This window comes from Panulirus ornatus, chromosome 41 (genome assembly GCF_036320965.1).
Source record: "Panulirus ornatus isolate Po-2019 chromosome 41, ASM3632096v1, whole genome shotgun sequence".
Lineage (NCBI taxonomy): Eukaryota > Metazoa > Arthropoda > Malacostraca > Decapoda > Palinuridae > Panulirus > Panulirus ornatus.
Genome location: NC_092264.1, coordinates 4,286,153 through 4,307,184, shown reverse-complemented (window position 1 = coordinate 4,307,184; position 21,032 = coordinate 4,286,153). Strand labels below are relative to the sequence as shown.

Sequence of the window (21,032 nt, the reverse complement as noted above, 5' to 3'; positions counted from 1 at the left end):
GGACAGAAATTGAAGGAATGGTAATAGTAGAGTTGTCTGTTTCCCCGTTTTCAAGGGGGATCACTGTGTTTGCACCGGACTCATCAAGTTTAAGAATAACACCTCACCCAGAGCAGCAAAGTGTTCGACCACTTGAACACGATGGAACCACCCTTTGAGCATAAATGACACGACCCTTGAACACGACGGTCGTACGAACCCTTGGGTATAATGGCCTCACCTTTAAGGGTCAGGGTATGGAAAAATATCCTGCTATCCTACTCCAAGGTAATCCGGTTATGCTCAAGGTTCGTATCCGTCTACTCAGAGGGTCAACTCAGAAGGCAAAGTCACGCGTCAAGGTGAAGCTGAGTTAAGTGGTCACCTGTAGAGTGATGGGGAGTGTGTGGAGAGTGTGTGGAGAGCGTGTGTGTGTGTGTGTGTGTGTGTGTGTGTGTGTGTGTGTGTGTGTGTGTGTGTGTGTGTGTGCGTGTGTCTATGAAGACTCATCAGCTAATGAATGAGGACAAAAACTGTGGTGCAACACTTATACATATTTCCGTGAGTCGTACAATGGGATGAATGAGATCAAAGGCCATTTCTTCAACAAACAAGTGGAACAAGGAAAACACCTACGCTTAATAAGTCTCCATGAACAGAAGAAAAAAAAAATTATGATTAATTAACTTGGAAACAAGAAACCTAAGCTGTCAGGCAAATGGATGGCAGAAAACATCCTGATGGTATGTAATGACAAATGCCACATAATGCCACATAATAAGTTTCCAACAACGGACAAGACGAACTGGAGCCATTAGTGTACACAATATGGATGAACCTATGAAGGAGTCTCAACTTGGTTTGCTGCAGGGAAGTCGACACCGGCTCCCCAGCTGTGTTAATATAAAAAAAAACATGTTCACAACTCCAATGTCGACAGAGAGGCCGGTGCCAAATACAGTCTTCCGTCTCGGTCTTTAGTGTCAAAAAAAACACGTAAAAAAGTGACAAAAAGAAAAATATTATAGTCTAGCATTCAGGCAAACCTCACACTCTGTGGATGTGACGAGGAGGTATCACACACACACACGTAACAAGAGGTCGACCAACACAAGACACGTCATGCAGGACGGAGTAACCAGCAGCAAGTGTTGCATCTCTCACTGTTTGCGGTATATGTGTGGAAACGAAGGCGTGGACCTGCACTCCCACCAACGACTACTTACATGCACAAGAGACCGCCACCAGACCTGCTGATTTGCAGACTGCACCAGCAGGATGACCCCCACACACACTTAGCTTCTAGGGTTGTACACGCCAAACACGATCATGTTTACGATTTTACACAAAAGGACGTCTTTATTTCAAGCCGTTCTTACTGAGCAACTTTATATATAACAGCAGAGTTCACCTCCAACATCCCAGAAGCTCGGTGGGGTGGCCTAGAGCAAGCAACGTAGGACACATCCGGTTAATAGGAAAGGCACACTGCGCTCCCACAGTGGGTATGGATCAGTGGGGGGACGACAGCAAGCTATTCAATGAGTGACCTTACTCAATAAAGGGGTTAACATGCATAGCCTTTAAAGGGGGTCATGCCAGCTCACAGTTAATATAAAGTAAAATTGGTCCACTTTAGCATGCTGCAGCAGTCGAGGGGGTAGAAAAGAAAAAAATATATATATCCCGGTTATATTGCGATTTAGAAAAAAAAAAATAGCACAACCGAAAAAAAAAAAAAGGAAAACCAGGTGGGTGTTAATGGGTGGGTAGAGAAAAATTTTGGTGGGCACCTGAGCCGAGGCGTGAGTTAAATCGGGCGAATGGTCTCCGTGGAGTTTTGGGGGGTTCGTGTCCACGGAGAATTGAGCAGGGGGGATTTCACGAGGATTGCTTCGCGGGGGCACTCCCCCGCCGGCTGGTCTCCTTCGTCTTGGAGCTGCTGAACCAGCCCCCTCCAAACACCTTGCCCAGGAGACTGCCACCGCTAGCACGTGAGAGAGAGAGAGAGAGACAGAGATAGGGGGGACATTCCATCTTTAGTATATAACACGAGCGGCAGTAATGGAAGAGAGAGAGAGAGAAGGAGAGGAGAGGAGAGAAGAGAAGAGAAGAGAAGAGAAGAGAAGAGAAGAGAAGAGAAGAGAAGAGAAGAGAAGAGAAGAGTAAGCACAATAACGTACATCTTACCAAATACTGTACTTACTCAAGCTTCCACAGCTGCTATAACGAAGCTAAATTATATGAAACCATTTAATGTATTTACGGCCCCCGTCTCAAGCATAAGAGGCAGGTGGTGAACACATGGGAGGAGAGGTGGCGAGGAGCACATATGTAAGTGTGTGTGTGTGTGTGTGTGTGTGTGCGTGCGTGTGTGCGTGCGTGTGTGCGTGCGTGTGCGTGTGTATGTCTAGAGGGAAGGTGGCTCATGTCGGTGTGCTTCCTTGGGTCACCACACAGTCACCAACGTGTGTGTCTGGGTTGGCACTGGTCAGAGGGACTGGTAGATGAACTCTGCTGTTACTCTTGCTACACAACTGGCTTACCAGGTGAGCTACTCTGTGGCCACATCCTTGCCCAAGTGGAAGGATACGGTGATGAGAATTAGAACGCTCAAAGCCATGGCAATGGGAAAAGGGAGATATTTGAAGAACACGAAGAGGCTAGATATGGAAAAGAAAATGGAGAAAAAGGAAGGTCAGGAATGTAAAACCAACTCCGTCATTTTCTTCACATGTTTGATAAATTCATAAAATTGTTCAAATATTAACCTTCAACATAAGAGCAGTGTTGCCTTAAGCTGCTTATCATAAAAGTTTACATTTAGTAATATGTCAGTGAGGGAGGGCTAATGTGAGAGGCATATGCTGGGCGACTGAATAACATCTGACACTCCCCCTATCATTCAAAATAAAAAATAAGAGGCCAAGCAATATTTGCCTGACCTAGATCAGTGACGCATGCCTTGTGTTGCTGGAGCCAAACACAATATATAGAACAGAACTATGCACACAGCTAAATCATTCCCTTATAACAACAGATATTTTCTGTTATATACAGAACTAAATAAAAGCTACATTAAAAAAAATATATATACTGGTTTACACACTGCGTTACATTAAAAGCTAATCAGGTTAACTATTATTCTACAATAGCCTACGTGTATGTTAGATATGTCTACGTATGTGTGCTTACTACTACATACATGGTTGCTTGTGTGGGTTATTCTATTTTTTTTCTGGGGATTCAAATTAAGAACTAGATACGAGAATATGAACAGCCAGTGAGGCATTGGTTTACTGTACAACTAAGGTGCTACGTAGTACTGTAGTTACAATTTTGAACATACGGGAAAGTATACGAAAAACATTAGAAATCTGACTGAATTCAACTTCTCAAGGTTGTCAGCTGAACCTCAAAAGTTGAGGAAGCTCTCTATGATAGTAGTCTCTTCCTCTGGCAGTGTATCTTCAGCATCTGGGAGAACAATCCTCTGTTTTATTTCTAACCCACTCTACTCGTGCTTGCTTGGGGATACGAACACTCCACATAGATCACCGTCTCTTAAATCGAAGCTACGCATCGTCTCTCTGGGCTACTGAGGTATCTCTCTCCAACTGGGACTAACAAATTCGTTCCCTCCGTTCATCTTGTGTAACACTCGACAGAGCAATGAACACCTGATTCCGTTGCTGGGCGAGGACACAGAGAAGCTAATTACGCGGGAGATGATGGAAGGACTGTGTGTAGTCGGCGAGTGGCTGGGTCGGGTGACAGCTCACTGAGGCTTAGTAGTCACGATGACAGAAGAGGGTCGTGGTAGGAGAGGCTGGGAGGAACAATTAGGGATGAAAGAGAGTGGTGGGGCGTGCGGTCGCACTACAAGGCACCAGGAGTTGCGGAAGGCAGATGTAGAAGAGGAGGAAGAGGCTACACGAAGGAGGGAGTTCGAATAACATCAGCGGCAGTGGCAACAGGAATGAGTAATGTCCGTAGCAGTAGAGGTTAAAGTAGGAAGCAGAACCGCCAACCAAGTTGTAGAAGGGATGGAGACCTCACTGGAGGCGACAGGGTGGAGGAAGGCTATACAAGATGAGAGAGGAAGACCTCACTGAAGACGATAAAAGGAAGAGCATACGAAATGAGAGAGGAAGCTATAAGACGGACCACAGTGGATGTAAAGAAAGGGATTAAAGCTACACTTAAAGGCAGCAGAAGATCGGGAAGGAACGTAAGAGTGAGACGGCAGGACGATAGGCGACCCTAACTGGAAGTGGCAGGAGGGAAGAGGATGGCATCAGAGAGAGAGAGAGAGAGCCTGCACTTGAAGCAGGGGAAAGAGATGGAGCTCGACTGAGGTCGTACAAAGGTGGGATAGATTGCGGCGGAGGTAAAAGACCAAAGGAGAACTGCATTTGAGACACCAGCAACCAAGAAGGAGGTGGCTAGCCTACAGAGAGGCAGCAAAAGGCTAGATTACAATGGAAGTGATGGTAGGTTTGGAGAGACTCGATGGCTTCTACATTAAGAGAGACACGGCCTCGGTGGAATAATTTCAGAATGAATTCTTGTGGAGGAAAATATGGCTGGTCATAGGGAGCAAAGTAGACAACAGATCTCATGATGAACAACGCTTATGCCCCTGTATTACTTATGTAAATTTCTCTATATATGACAACGTTGTTAGAAACAGCTTTTTCATTCCACTTCATAACGAGTGTTTGAGGTAACTACAACATCCATCATTAGGTTCAACTACAATGTGCAAGTGTATATAAAACATTAATCTACAATAAAATTTTACAATTAATCCGAGATACATTTGATAAAAATAATCCTAAAGGAAATCCATTATTTGCCGTGGATATAATATATCTACTTAATGAAGACTTTTAATTTCATATCCATAGACATTTCAAAATTCACCAATCAGCGAGTGATGGGGCAATGTTTAAAATTCTAAACTCAGCTGTTATCAATGAACTCATGGTGGCCAACACCCCCCTAAACACATTATCTTATCAATCAGATGACATCCCCCTGTGCTCATAGACACTAACTGAAACATTACGAGTAAGTATTCTACGTTCGCTTTAACTTAATTGCAAAAATAATATAAATCAGACCTTTCGGGCCACGCAAATACACGCAGTCACACCACAATGTGTGAATGACTACCTACAACGCGAGTGGGAAAAGCAGATGGAGAGAAATGATTCGTATCTTTGATATGAAATCGCTCCGCTTTGCGATTCGAATTTTCGTTATGAATCACTTCGCTGTTTCTCTTTATCATAATTGTGCTGTATTTCATTACTCACACTTTTTTTGTGTTCGAGGAGCCTTAAATACATTTCAGAAAATACGTGAAATTGACTACAGGATATCAAATTCAAACTTTAGCTAATAAACATGTATGTGCGAAAAATCAAATATAAAAAAATAATCTGGAACCCCATCATTTTATACGCATAAACTTTAACCAAACACCGTATCGTGGAACGATTCCTACAACTTTATGTGAAAGTATTTTTAAGAGTTTTTCCTTTTACCAATTTGCAAGGCAAATGTAGATTTCCCCACAAGTGGTAACTTTATATACGTAATTGTATGATTCATTTGATGCCCGTGACAGACATTGCCATTACCTGAAATGTTTGACGATGCTGTTTCTGGCGACCGTGGCTGTTATGTTTAATATCAAGGCTCCGATTTCCAGTTGCAAGTTGCATTCATACGTTATATATATATATATATATATATATATATATATATATATATATATATATATATATATATATATATATATATATATATATTTCTTCTAGTCCACGGGGAAATGAAACACGATCTGTTCCAAAGTGCACTTTCGAGTAATGATCACATCATCAGGGAACTTACAAGAACTAAATATACACCACGAAGAGACGTAGCTAGGACGTCATATATATAACATTTATATATATATATATATATATATATATATATATATATATATATATATATATATATATATATATATATATATTTTTTTTTTTTTTTTTTTTTATACTTTGTCGCTGTCTCCCGCGTTTGCGAGGTAGCGCAAGGAAACAGACGAAAGAAATGGCCCAACCCCCCCCATACACATGTACATACACACGTCCACACACGCAAATATACATACCTACACAGCTTTCCATGGTTTACCCCGGACGCTTCACATGCCTTGATTCAATCTACTGACAGCACGTCAACCCCTGTATACCACATCGCTCCAATTCACTCTATTCCTTGCCCTCCTTTCACCCTCCTGCATGTTCAGGCCCCGATCACACAAAATCCTTTTCACTCCATCTTTCCACCTCCAATTTGGTCTCCCTCTTCTCCTCGTTCCCTCCACCTCCGACACATATATCCTCTTGGTCAATCTTTCCTCACTCATTCTCTCCATGTGCCCAAACCATTTCAAAACACCCTCTTCTGCTCTCTCAACCACGCTCTTTTTATTTCCACACATCTCTCTTACCCTTACGTTACTTACTCGATCAAACCACCTCACACCACACATTGTCCTCAAACATCTCATTTCCAGCACATCCATCCTCCTGCGCACAACTCTATCCATAGCCCACGCCTCGCAACCATACAACATTGTTGGAACTACTATTCCTTCAAACATACCCATTTTTGCTTTCCGGGATAATGTTCTCGACTTCCACACATTTTTCAAGGCTCCCAAAATTTTCGCCCCCTCCCCCACCCTATGATCCACTTCCGCTTCCATGGTTCCATCCGCTGACAGATCCACTCCCAGATATCTAAAACACTTCACTTCCTCCAGTTTTTCTCCATTCCAACTCACCTCCCAATTGACTTGACCCTCAACCCTACTGTACCTAATAACCTTGCTCTTATTCACATTTACTCTTAACTTTCTTCTTCCACACACTTTACCAAACTCCGTCACCAGCTTCTGCAGTTTCTCACCTGAATCCGCCACCAGCGCTGTATCATCAGCGAACAACAACTGACTCACTTCCCAAGCTCTCTCATCCCCAACAGACTTCATACTTGCCCCTCTTTCCAAGACTCTTGCATTTACCTCCCTAACAACCCCATCCATAAACAAATTAAACAACCATGGAGACATCACACACCCCTGCCGCAAACCTACATATATATATATAGAATTTTTGGGAGGAGTGGGAGTCAGATGAGAAGAAAAAAGAAATACCTTTCTTATCCTCAACTTACCCTGATTTGTGAGCGTCGTCCTGGCTCTCGACAGATGCACCGAGGGATTCCGAGAGGCTGAGCCTGTCTTGAGAGTTGCTGGAGCTATGAGAGCTGCCAGAGTCACTCGAAGAGGCGAGGGAGCTCTGAGAGGCCATGTCGGACGAGGCGGCAGCACCATCCGTGCCTTTGAGTCTGGCCAGTTCCTCCTCATGTGTGCTGATGACCTCTTCCCGTAGCGCCAGGGCCGAGCGGACGGCCTCCAGCTCCTCCCGGTACTGCAAGGCACAGGTATACGTAAACCATGTGAAGAAGGATGTGTTCACACAGCAATACACGTACATTCATATGAGACGTTACATATAAAACATCAGGACACGTGGGTAACACAATTACAAAATCCTCTATACCTAGAAAAGAATATATAAATCACACATATCCACTTACAGATACATAATAAAAAAAAAGTATATACACTACATGTATACGCTACACTATGAATGGGGTCACAGAAAAGAGTTCCAGTACAATTATGTTTCAATTTGTTTTCAGAAAACCCCCAAGTGTAAAGAATGATGCATAATTAAGCACCATTATCTAAGTTCTGGAGGCAAGTGGGACTCAATTAGTGCTTGGTTGGTGAGGCGTCTCTCTCTCACACACACACACAAATGACTCGTTACACAATGAAGAACGAATGAAAAGAAAGACGGTGAAAGAAACATTCTTCAATTTCGCTTTCATTCCGTCCAGGGGAGTGAGACCCACTCATGAAAATAGAGTTGTTACTGGAGAGGCAAGACAATGTATATTTTGCAGGATTACTTATCCTACTTAGGAATATACTTATATATTCAATCTCGGGGTGTTATTGGACTCCACCTGCTTGAGGTTGCACCGCGACTGCAAAGACACCTTTTGGCAAGGCTGTGTCATTAAGAGTAAAGTCTTGTCCAAGATCTTCTCACTCGGAAGGAGTCTACATTTCCCTGCTACTGGAAGTAGCGAAGCCTTAGGATGCAAGAGCCTTCAGAAAGAAGTCTTGGGTAAAACCAGAGTTCTTTCATAGAAAATGCTCCAGGTATAATTATGGAATAAATATGTATTTAGTCTGGGACGAAGTACATAACTAAAATAACATTTAACGCAGACTATAAGCCGAGATGTTCTCTCTGTTCTTTTAATGCTGAATATCAACGCAACCTGTTGGGATGTCACAGTCATTTAATCAAACGTAATTTTCTTATTAAAAGTGATTAGGAAGACTGAAATGACCAAGCTCTTGTTCGAACAACTAAGGTATGATCGATATGCAGAGGATGTGTGTGTGTGTGTGTGTGTGTGTGTGTGGGTCAAGGGCTGTACACTGACCTGAGTGCTGTTACTGACGGCTTCGGCCAGCTGTTCCCTGAGACTACTGTTGACGTACTCGAGATGCTTCGAGACGATTACTCTCGCCTCCTCCACCGCCTGGTACTTCTCCGCCTCCAGCTCCTCCCGTAGCCGCTCTGCGATCCATAAACACTCACGTGATTAGAGGAAACAATAAATACACAACTTTTGTAACATCCTAAACTTTCGTTCGTCTTGATCAATCGTTTTTGGAGGAAAAAATACGTAACTTTTGTAACATTCTAAACTTTTGTTCATCTTTATCATTCGTTTCTGAAGTATGTTTAATGACCGTTTTCGTTGTCATTATGCTGCACAAACATGATATATTTACTGAATGAATCTCTGTTCTTTAAGCGTGTAAGTCGACCGTGTGCGTGTGTGTGTGAGCGACTAAGTAAACGTATGTATTATCAGTATTTGCATCAGTGTCTCACACACCCACCAACCCACACACATACACACACACACCCATCCGCACACACCCATCCATCCACTCACCCACACCCACACATGAAGGACACTCACCCATACTGAGTCTGTGCTGCTCACACAGGTGTTCCATTTCGTCGTTGTGCGTCTTCTCCATCTGTGCGCGGCTGTCCTCGTCAGAGTTCTGCATGGCCACCGCCAGATTGGCCTCCAGATCAGCTACGCGCTCTTTGTAATCCGCCCGCATTCGCTCTGGAAGCAAGGTCACGATTTTAGGTTATGGCTTATACACAAAGCTAATGCGAGGGAGTGAGCGGTAGAACGTAAAATATGAAAAGGAAGGGCGGGGAGTTGTGGTCGTTAGGAAATTAAAATGTTGGGTGAGATAAGCAGTTCGGCAGTATTTCGTAGTGAGGCTCACTGTATTGTAATTCAACTTTACTCAAGCAATGTACGTTATTTAAGCCTAATTGTGCAATAACTTTGCTCGCTCTCCTGTACGTTAACTTATGTTCAACATTAAGAAAACTTTACTCACTGTATTGTATGTTAACTGATGTCTAACTGTCCGATATTTCTACTCGCCTCTGATGCACGTTAACTTACGTCTAACTGTACAATAATTCTGGTCACTCTACTGTACGTTAACTTACGTCTAACTGTACGATAATCTCATTCGCTCTGCTGCACGTCAACTTATTCCTAACTTTACGATAACATTCTGAATTAATGTGATACCATGCGTGACTGACCCATCTCTTCGTGGTGCTTTTCCTGGAGGTACTCCTGCTGCGTCCAGTTCTTCTCGTCTAGTCTCTGAAGTTTCCTTCGCAGTTCCCAGACGTCCCTGTCCGCGTTGGTTCTCATGTTCTCCAGTTCTTTGTGGTAGTAGGCGTCCTTGTCCGTCAGGCTGTCCTTCAACGTCGAGATCTGCCACGAACAGATGAAGAGGGTGTGGTTACGTCAGGTCACAGATCAAAACTGGATTTATGTACGCTTTATTACTGATAGCAGCTGCCGATGATAAATCAAACGTTAAATTGAATCCTGATTTCCTTCGGCTGCGCTCTCATTTGTTATCACTTAACTATCAGTTAATAACTGTGACACTGATAGGGAAGATAAGAAGAGCTACTTCAAAAACGCCACGTATGTAGAATCAACGACATTGTGTAAGTCCCTTTACACACTGAACCTGCCCTAGCCTGTCTCAAGCTTTTGATTGATCTCCCTTTCAAAACATTCGCTTCTCAAGTCTTCATCTCACCCTCTCTCCCTTTCCCGGGTCACCAGCGAGGCGCTGGTACTGGACAAGGTTTCCAAGAAACCCGTCTCCTGAATACCCACCTCTTTGGTCATCTCTTCCTGGCGTAGTTCCCAGGACTGCTTGAGCGCCCTGATCTCCTGTTCCTTTTGCACCTTCATGGACTCGACGGCAAGGTGCTTCTCCTCCGCATGGAGGTCGTCCAGCTCCGCCTTGAGCCTCGAACACTCTGACCTCAGCTTATCCTCCCACTGTGAAGGCGAAACACAAAATGATATTAGCTTGCCTTTCCTGACCCTCCTCATTCCTCACGTATCACGAGTGAACTGTAATGTCACACAAAGGAAAAAACATCTTTAATGGTGACTGAGGCATGTTACACATGTATATTAACAGAGACATTCGTTTTCAATCCTACACAGATGTAAATATGAAGATATTAATCACTAAACGCAGTTCTCTGGGGAATGGCAGGCAGGTTTATGGTTTGTATTACTCGCAACATGGGTTCGAATCCTGCTCGTTATTTACTGCATGCTTTCTACAACATTTCAGATAACTAACACCATGCAGGTGTTAGTTATCTGTCAATAAACTACATTCAGTTCTGTGTGAAAGGCTAAAGAATTTAGAAATCAACAACGTTATATTATGTTGTCAGTGTGGTGGGCGACGCAAAGGTCAAAGATTTTACAGAGTCTGCCAGGCTTTCGTACACACGTTTCAGGCCCGTCATACAGCATCACCCAAGGTTCCCCCAATTCATAGAGTCAGAAGCCCCATCCTACCACAATGTCCGCAATTACAGTTCCACAATCTCCACACACCCGCCCTACACTCTTCTGAAACAATCCCACAAACACACGAGCCTTGCCTTTACTCCTCTTCCTCCTTGTTTAATCTCTCAAAACTACTAACCCTCTCATAACCTCCCTCTTTCCTCAGTGCGTGTGTTATGTCTACACGTCCCCCAGAGTCATAATCCCGTGCGGTCCCTTCCTCCGCCTCTGTGAGGTTCGTTGTTCCCCGCTGTCGCAACTATGACCATCCCCTCCTCACCCACTTCAGGCGTGCCTCGCTTTCCTCCACAGCTCCACTGTCACACGCAAGCCCATCCCTCACCTGTGGCTCCCTTCATCCGCTTCACATGCCATACGTTCTACACAAGTCTCACCGTACCATCCCTTCTCCTTCAACGAGGCTTCTCATCCACCACAGCGCCACAACCGCAAGTCCCTTACACACTTTTCCCTTCGTGTGGATTCCCTGTCTCCGCAGTCAGACATACACATGCACCGCTCCAGTCCCCGTCTTCATCACTGCAGCTTCAAGTCCCCCCCAACATTAATCCACCGACAGAGGGCTTACTGCAACCTCTCCCCACACTCTATTGTAGCACGATGTCCTTCCCCCACAAGTCGTCCTAAGGAAACACCCAGAGGCTTCCTGTCCTTTACATTTACACATCCACAAGGGCGCTCCCACCTTCCTCTTCCCTTATGGTGGCATCCTGTCTCTCTCCTCCCACAGCAACCACTCGCTTCCACCCCACACCGATACCTAGCAGAGCATCACGCAGACAGCGTTTGGCTGTTTTGATCAGACGGGGGTAAATTCATCTTACATCAAATTACCATATGATATCAACCAAGACGGAGAACTGTTCGAACGTACATTACACCCGCTTGGGCCATAGTTTCAAACCTTTTAGAAGCCCTGTTAAGTATGGGTCCCCAGGACTGCGTGATAATAATACATTCATATACAATTCGCGTGATACGGAGAGCTTAAATGCGTTCATTAGCATAAAAGGTAATTTTCTGTAGACTAATACACATTACTGTTTCTCACGATTGCTTCATCAAGCCTGAAAAATAAAGTGTTATCATCTAAAATCTTAAATTCTCTCTTTACAAAGTATATTACAGGAATGCATTCCTGCAAAAAAAAAAAATAAAGAAAAATAAACGTCCGTGAAAAAATATAAAAAAAAGACTCAAAAATAACCATGGACGCCAGAGGCTGTGTGTGTCATTTGTGTCAGCGATATTTCCACATTGCTGAAGTTTTGTCTCAAAAAACGTAAATATTCATTTTTTTCTTTAAAGTCTGCCTCTCGTAACTTGAATTTTCCTCTGGATTCTTATTCTATTTTTTCTCCCCGAGGATAGGAATACCTTAACATTGTGTGGCGGTTCTATAGACGTGAGATCGCCCAAGTGGAACTTGAAATCCTCACGTGTGACAGGAGAGTGACGTGGCTTTGAGCAGATGCCTTAAAAATAATTGGCTCCAAAACTTCTTCAGTTACCTATTAGAAAATGAGAGTTTTCCTCTTCTTGCAGTTACATCTGTAACAACACAACTTCGTTCATAATGCAGGGAGTGGACTGGTTTTTACACCCATTCACCCTAAATATCACACAAAGTAAATATGTTCAATAAAGAAAACACTTTACATTTCTCCAACCTAATAATGCAGTTGTTGTAAAGTTCAATAATAATTAGATATCTCGAAGAAAACCATTTAATATATTTCCGTAAGAGACGTTCTTCGTCTTATCGCCGGGACAACGCATCTTGTTTCCGGCAACAGATTATTGCAACGTTTGGATGACGTCGTCCATCTGAACGCCAGCTGGCGTAGCTACGTTCACTTAATTAGGGCTGTGTTCATAACGACACTTCGTATGTAAATCGCCTCACTAGGGTGTTATTCCCACTTACACAGTGCAGGTGGCTGCAGGGGCCCCGATCAATGGCACCTGAACCTCCTCCCGGATCTGGTGGAACCTATTCGAGGCGGTGGAATGTTGCCATACACAAACCCAGGAGCAAAGGAACGTCGTCCTGACTCATACATAGGAATCCCTTACTGAAGCTCGATCTGTCTATTCCATTCCTAAAGACTTTGGGACTTCTTACCTCGGCGTTGAGCTCGTTCTTCATCTTCTCCTGCTTCTGTCTGAACTCCGCCTCTGCCTCCTCAGCTTGCCTCTTGGCCCGGTGCAGCGTGTTCTGTGGAGAGAGAGAGGAAAAAAAAAATTGTGATGTGGTTCCTTTCTACCTCCCCCTGCGCCTCTAATGCTACACCTCCTTTAACCCCCTGAAGCCAAAGACGCTGACTGTTCATTCTGTAGCTGTCAGTGTTACCAAATCCTGTTGGAGCCTAAATAATTTACCTTAATATTTAAAATTAAACTTCAGGCAAGAGAGAGAGAGAGAGAGAGAGAGAGAGAGAGAGAGAGAGAGAGAGAGAGAGAGAGAGAGAGAGAGAGAGAGAGAGACGGTATTCACATACGCAAAAAAATATTTGGTTATTGAGGCGTTCAAGTTTTTATGATTATGGAGCATCGAAGTTGATGAAATGAGGAAATGGGAAAACTATCAGCGACTCTCAAATGAAGTCTCCCCCTCCAAAAGTATCAAGCACTTTGATATGGGTTAAAGACCTTTGATTCCTCAAGTACGATTCCAATGCATCGATCCATTCTCATTTTGTGCTTTCTCCAGGCATCATCGGGGGGAAAGAGCGCCCTCATATGAATTACAGTCAGAGATCGAACTGCCTGCCTCCAGTCACTGTGGACTGGCGGAAGAAACAGCTGCAACAGCTCTCACAACCGCTGTTCTGAGATTGCTTCGGCCGCTAGCTACAAGGGAGGTAATGACTCGCTTCTCCGGCACACCGTAAACGCGTGGCATTGACAGAGTGCCTTGTGGCGAAAGCAGTGACGGAGGGGTTAACATGCAGAAGCAAATCCGCCAGGGACATTTCCCTGGCGTCTCTATCACCAGAGGAGGACTGCTAAATCCTTGCGTGTGTGTGTGTGTGTGTGTGTGTGTGTGTGTGTGTGTGTGTGTGTGTGTGTGATAATACGGAAGACTGGCTCGTTCAGTGACCCTATTACGAGTGACCACTTATCATGTCTCCCAGTATCAACACAATTTTTTTAATCGAAAGACAACATGGATGTGTTCCTCCCTCCCTCAGGAGCGAAGACCAACAAAGGTAAGCTCCTATCTCCCTCTCCTCCTACCCTTCGCAGGGGCTGCTGACCAACACTCTCCCCCACCACGGGACCATGACAAACACAGGGGCGTTGTCCCCTTCTCCTCCTCGCCTTATTCCCTTGGGAACAGCAATCAAACCGTCCACCTCTGGATGACGAGCAGTACAGACCATTCCCTCCTCTTCCCAGTACACACTGCTCCGTCCTTCCCAGAGATCACTGACGACCAGTACACACCGTCTCGTCCTCTCCCCAGTACACACTGCTCCGTCCCAATCCAGAAATGATGGCTCCCATTACAGCTGCTCTGTCTACCCTCAAGAAGCTACAGGCTCGCTGTCCTACCCTCACGGGGATGACAGCCAACAGAGAAGCTGTACTCCGTCTCTCATGAACTGGACGACTAAAAGAAACATACACAGTCATCTTCACGCCCGTCAAACACTTAAGAGCAGCGTTACCCATCTTCCCTACTCGGCTGACGACCGACAGAGGACGTGTCCCGTGGTGACCTTTGACTTTTTGACCTCAAAATCATACCTGACCCCAAGGGAAACACGGACACATGCCAAGTTATTCAGAACTCCACCCGGACTTGATATTGGCCGAAAATGTCCAGTCGATCCCAACAGTGAAGAAAGCTCCCGGTGTGATGCTTCTAATGGTCTCCCTTATCAACGTAAATAAAGAAATATGTGCAAAAGAAGAACCATGAGAAAGGATAACACCATTTACTTCAGCGTCTGTGGGGAAGAGGGGTCGCCTCCGATTCTCCCCTCGTTTTAACTTTTCCCAGCACTGAAACTTCAGGGGACCACTAGATTGGTCCTCTGCATTCTTTCTTTATGTTCCACTGAAGCGAGGTTGGTCCTATTCTATTCACGGTAGGATTTTGACTTATAAATTACGAATAAAGTGGACTTAGTCTACCGGTAGACAGCGTTACTCTCTGCTTATGATACTGGATCTCTGATGTACTCGCATCATAATGAGCTTGATAACAGCCATACCACACGATGCAACGTGAGTCAACACTCGGGTTTGGTATATCTCCTGATGTAGAGTGAGGTCTCTCAATATCTTCTGCTCACGAGAGGGTCATTGCCAAAATGTGGCAGAAGTGGCCACCGTGATTCGGATGTGTGATGACTTACCTTCAACAAGCTGGGTCCTGAGACAGGGCAAGTCCGTCTGCAGTAGCAAAAACAAGCACAAACAAGCATCCCCCTACCTGCCCTACTTGGCGACCCGGCTGCGCCTTCTTCAGGCCGCGTATCTCTTCCTCTAGGATTTTCTCCCGCATTTTGAGATGTTCCATCTCCCTCGCTGACGCCCGCAGCGCCTTCTGCAGCTCGTGCGTCACGCCACGCAGCTGGATAACCTCGGCCTCGTAGCTCTTCAGATGACCCACCTCCGGGAACATAAGGGTCACACAAGGTCACTCCAAGGCAAGGAAGCTCCCAAAAAGCACCACAATCAGCATGGTGAGGGGGCAAGGCCAGGGGGAGGAGGGAGAGTTATGAGAGCAGAGAGAGAAATGGGTGGGGTGGGGAAGCCAAGGGTGGTGGGCTCGTGTGGACGATGGGAACAGGGATATCAAGGGCAACACAGCTTTGGTAGTGGGGTCATCAGAGGGCTTAAAGAAAGACTTCAGTGCAACGAAACAGATCATTCTCATGAAGTGAATGACAAGTGTACTGGTATGGCAAGGGCAATGTCATGATGCCCTCATCTCAAAAGGAAACGTTATCAGTAACTGTTCCCCCATCCAATTCAATAATCTTACTTTGTAAACACATTTTTTTCTTCCATCCAGGAGATGGATGATTTATGACACAGATAACTGTGTTTTTTTTCTACTGGTTCTAGAGAAGACTATGCTAGTAGGTCGCTATTCTATAGCTAGACACTAATACATGGGTCGAAAATAAACACGGAAGTCTAAGGAAAAAAATTTCGGGGTGGAGAAAATTTAGTAAAATATGACGTAGCAGCTGCAACAGTAGGGCAAACCAATTCGAATGTCAAAAAATTATGTTAGGGGAAAAAAAAAGCATAGATTACGAGAGGGATTAATATGACAGGACGGTAAAAGTTCGCAAGGACATGTATAGTGGCTTTGCAACGACAGTTAGCACTACAGCGTCAAAGCAGAACACACAAACACACACAGAGAAGCTCCTTTTAACTGGTCGTACTCCCGTCGTGTGATCTAGGAGCTGTATGACGACACCAGCTCGCCACGACCACAGCCCGTGCCCTCAGACCACAGACACTTCCCATGACAGCATACTCAGCACGACGGATGGAGCACGGCAGTTAAGAGAAGAATTTACTACGTGGGACCAAGCCTTTCGACATAGTGTCCCTTTAGACTAGCGCAGCTTAGAACCTAGTGAAGAGCTCTAGCCAGGGGTTCGACAAGATGCCTCGTGGATTTATCCTCAACAACAGTTAATCCAGATAAATCCCAGTTGTTGTACTAACGTCACTGGTGAACAGCGAAGTGGGGACGTGGCGTTGAATCCACGAGGCAACTTGCACAACCACCCCCGGACTCACAGCGGTGAGGGATGCGAGTCCAACAGAAGACCTACCTACCTCACACAGCTTCTCGTCTGCTATTCGTCGGTCCTCCGCCACCTTAATGAGGGAGTCCGCCAGTTCCGACTCCACCATGTTCCTCACCGCATTAATCCTCTCCTGGGGACAGGACCCGAGGAGCAACAGATGTAGTTTGGGTGAGGAACTTAAAACTGGACATAAAGGCAATGGTAATGATTCTCACGGTGCCCCACCTTAGTGCAGATGTGAGTGTCTCGTCAGGTGATGTTTTGATGAGTGGAAACAGAACCCTGACTCTCGCTTCACCAAGAACCTCATGTAGCAGGGGGAGTGTGGTGGCAAGATGGGGGCTTGTGGGTGTAAAAAATAAAAAAAATCGGCCATATGAGGTCCAACATATGAGAAGCCTTATAGAAATCATTTGAAGAATAAGATCAAAAAGTTAGTAATGTGTTTGAACAATGTTTGGTTTGAGGTGAGGAGGATCCTGCGGTTTCTCCTGTGTATTCATCTGCTGTTGACGTTGGGGCCCGACCCAGATGACATGAAGTGGTTGAAAAGGACCATAAAATCGCTGGCCCATATACCCAAGTCAAATCAGTCACCCTATGTTATCTTGTGTCGTGGCGCTTACTTCTAGATCTTGTACTGTGTGTGTGTGTGTGCGTGTGTGTGTGTGCGTGTGTGATTACTATCTGCAAGTTACGGGGACAAACTTTTACACTCGCGTGGCCGCATCACTTAACACTGTATGTGTATACCACGTATCTATTCTTAAGGACATGTGTGTGTGTGTGTGTGTGTGTGTGTGTGTGTGTGTGTGTGTGTGTGTGTGTGTGTGTGTGTGTGTGAGTGTGTGTGTGTGTAATGTAATATTTAGCTAGTTTCTAACCGTCCTTTTGCAGTTGAACATTCCTTCGTTCCTTGTTAATGTTTTTTCTGTGCTCCTGATACCTTAGTCTACCTTCCTCCGCGTTGCTCTTCATCGCAAGCTCCTCTTAGCTCCCCGTTCGTCTACTACCCCTACGACCTCTTCCCCTTTTCCTTTAACTCACCTCAGCCTTTCTGTCTCTCTCGTCTAGCTTCTTCTTGTGTTCCTTCTCCATCTCCCGTAGCTTCCACTCGAAGTCCTCCATGAGCTGTTGTTCTCGGTTGCTGTTCCTCGTGTTCATGTTCTGCAGCTCTTTCTCGAAGGTGGCAATTAGTTCCTCCCTCTCCTGAGCCGCCTCGTCCAGGGCCTGAGGAGAGAGGGCGAAAAAAGGGGTGAGGGTGGTCAGTGACGAGCACACAGTGCTGTGACAACCAATGGCAGGTGGACAGGTAAAGGTGAGGGATGGGAGCTACTGGTGTGACATGGGACGATGACACGGAACAGGGAAGGCAGACAGACCATAGGGCGAGGAGGAGGTGGAGGAAGCCATGGTCGAATTTATTACTGTGGCAACAACAGGAGACACACACAAGAAGTAGGAAAGAAAATTAGAGGGAGGAGACTGATGGTAACTCTTACAATAATTAACTTAACCACGCAACCCTAGGGGGCCCTTTTCCGGAGGCTTCTGTAGATTAAAGGTTACGCTTCATTCGGTTGCAGGGTAGTGGTGTGCTTTGGCGGAGTGAGAAGTTCCTTGAGGAGGGTTTACTCCTTTCCAACCAACGATGATGATACAGTCTTGCCAGAGGTGCTTTTCACTCACGGTGTAACCACACATCCACAAAGTCAAGTTACACTATTCTATATATATATATATATATATATATATATATATATATATATATATATATATATAATCACAGAAACATCTGTAGAGCAGGTCTATGAAGGATCATACTATGTATATCATACATTCATATAATGATCCTCTGAAGTCCTGAATCATCTCCAGTGAAGACCAGCAAAGTCAGCCCCTTTTAAACCCGTCATCTCCAAAGGACAACACTTGCCTACCACCTAACCACAGGTTACTGGAGCACGAGTTAGGACGCCGGACTTACGTCTTGTATGATCTTTATCTCCTCTTCTCTCTCGGCCTCAATCTCCTCCATGGTCTTGGATAGCTTATCTCTCTCCTCCTCAGTTGTCTTCAGTGTCTCTTCCAGAGTCTTGATCTTCGCCTCCAGTTCCTCAGTCTTGTTGCAATCTGCGGAAACACGAATGCAAAGATGGTCACTCTCTCATGTTGTTTGCGAGTCGTGGTGACTCGATCTCTCTCTCTATCGTCCCCGTGGTAACTGAAGAGATAATGACATAGGACTGGCAGAAACGGGTAACGGTAATTGAGACACAGTGGTAAGGATTACAGTAAAACAGGGTGATGATGATGATGATGATGATCGCGAAAAAGTAGGGTTGAAATGCATGGAAAATATTACGAGAATATTACCGTATGATATGAAAAGGATGGGTGAGCTTGGACCGGTGCCCTTTACTTTTGCTTAAAGGTATACTACTGAGAACGAAGGGACGACCCTTGAGCACGAAGGGACGACCCTTGGGTAGGATGGTCTGACCTCTTAACCCAACTCTTACAGTTCCAAGTTATCATATCCAAGAGTCGTCCCGTCGCGTACAAGGGGTCGTACCGTCGTGTTCAAGGGATCGTACCGTCGTGCTCAAGGGTCGTGCCATCGTACTCAAGATATTAACCAAGCGTGTGTACCTACACCCTGTCTCCTCTACATTCCATCCAATTCCCTTCCCCCTTACATCTATCTGTCCCTCACTCGTTACACTCCGTCTATACAGCCGTGGTTGACCCACAAGTACCCTTATGCCCCGCCTGACGACAACTCACTGGCGGTGGCGGTAATTTGGTTCTGAAGGGCGACGTTTTTCTGCCGAGCAGCGTCAAGATCCTCCTCCAGTTTCTTCAACTTCGTCTTCGTCAGCTCCACTTCGTTCTTGGAGTACTGGAGCTCCGTTCGCAGACCTGGTGGGAGATGAAAGAACTGGTTAACCCTCATCTCATCACTATGTCTTTACATCGACACACAATTAAGTAAAAAAATCACAAAACCTTGTACTGTCATCAACGTCTAACTATGCCAAAACACAGAGGCAATATGTATCTAATTCATGTTTGTTTCACTTTATCGTAAAGGGAAAATCGGGTTTTCCTCATACTGTCAGACATGGTTGTGGACAGATCACCAACCTCTTGCATGGCGTTATCATCGCTATACAGACCATCGTACCCTTTCATCCTTTCCGACCCTTGCGCAGTTCCCGCCTCTGTCCTTCCCCAAAGTAGCACGAACAGAGATACATATAACAGGAAAATTACTCACTGACACACACACGATGGCATAGAAAGTTCAGATGGGGGGACATCACGAGTGTGGAACTCTCTCCCCGTACTGGATAAGCAGGTATCTTACTACACACACATACACCAAGCAAATGGATACTCAAAGGTGACAAGAATGATGAGGACACATGAAGGTAAGCAAGAAGAGGCTCAGGTAGAACAACTGAGTACAATGAAAAGACACTAACGTCGAAAGATACACGTCAAGATCCGTCATACATGTTGAGAGATAATGAAACTTTACCGAGAAGACTTCGAGGCTAACGAATTGATCGGAATTCATCGCTTATGACAGAAAACTGAAAATAAAATTTTATTTATTCTGATCTAAAAACGTTATTCTATATGTCGATGCTTTTGTTGGAAGGTGTGGAGAATGTGGTAGGTGGAGGGTCGTCATGGTGGAAATGACGTGGACAGAATTTGAGCTGGTGTATCCAGCGTGAGACCCGAACCCTCTGCTGTACCTATGGCTCAATGTGTACCCTGAGTCTGCTGTACCCAAGCCCCAGGTGTGAGTCCTGGAGTCTGCTGTACCCATCCTCAGTGTGAGTCCTGGAGTCTGTTGTACCTAGAAACAGTATGAGTTCTGGAATCTGCTGTATTCCAGCCTCAGTGCGAATTCTCGTGTCTGCTGTACCCTCAGTGTGAGTCCTGGAGTCTGCTGTACCCAGCCCAGTGTGAATCCTGGAGTCTGCTGTACCCAGCCTCAGTGTGAGTCCTGGAATCTAACTGTACCCAGCCCAGTGTGAATCCTGGAGTCTGCCTCCACCCAAGCATGACCACCAGTTCTGGTGTCAGCTGTGGGAAGGCTTTCTCGAAAAGTAAAAAAAAAATAGGTGAAAATATGTATTCTCATCGGCG

General features: G+C 45.1%; 1 protein-coding gene across 15 annotated transcripts in view; it reads right to left on the bottom strand.

The window, feature by feature from the left end:
- LOC139761628 (uncharacterized) overlaps positions 1-21,032 on the bottom strand; it is a 208,360-nt gene that overhangs the window by 14,074 nt on the left and 173,254 nt on the right. For 5 of the 15 annotated variants that reach the window (XR_011715561.1, XR_011715560.1, XR_011715563.1 and 2 more), the window contains exons 4-6: positions 19,656-19,790; positions 18,856-19,001; positions 17,965-18,098 (exon numbers count right to left, since the gene is read on the bottom strand). Coding sequence is in view for 8 of the 15 variants with exons in the window: in XM_071685901.1 (XP_071542002.1) it covers positions 2,534-2,642; positions 7,216-7,472; positions 8,566-8,702; positions 9,115-9,270; positions 9,771-9,948; positions 10,366-10,533; positions 13,208-13,300; positions 15,527-15,706; positions 16,897-16,998; positions 17,916-18,098; positions 18,856-19,001; positions 19,656-19,790 (1,844 nt within the window). In the remaining 7 variants the exon portion in view is untranslated. Of the gene's footprint in view, positions 1-1,772; positions 1,967-2,010; positions 2,643-7,215; positions 7,473-8,565; positions 8,703-9,114; positions 9,271-9,770; positions 9,949-10,365; positions 10,534-13,207; positions 13,301-15,526; positions 15,707-16,896; positions 16,999-17,915; positions 18,099-18,855; positions 19,002-19,655; positions 19,791-21,032 lie in introns of those variants that run through there. The other 10 variants (XM_071685901.1, XM_071685902.1, XM_071685903.1 and 7 more) reach the window with 7 other exon arrangements.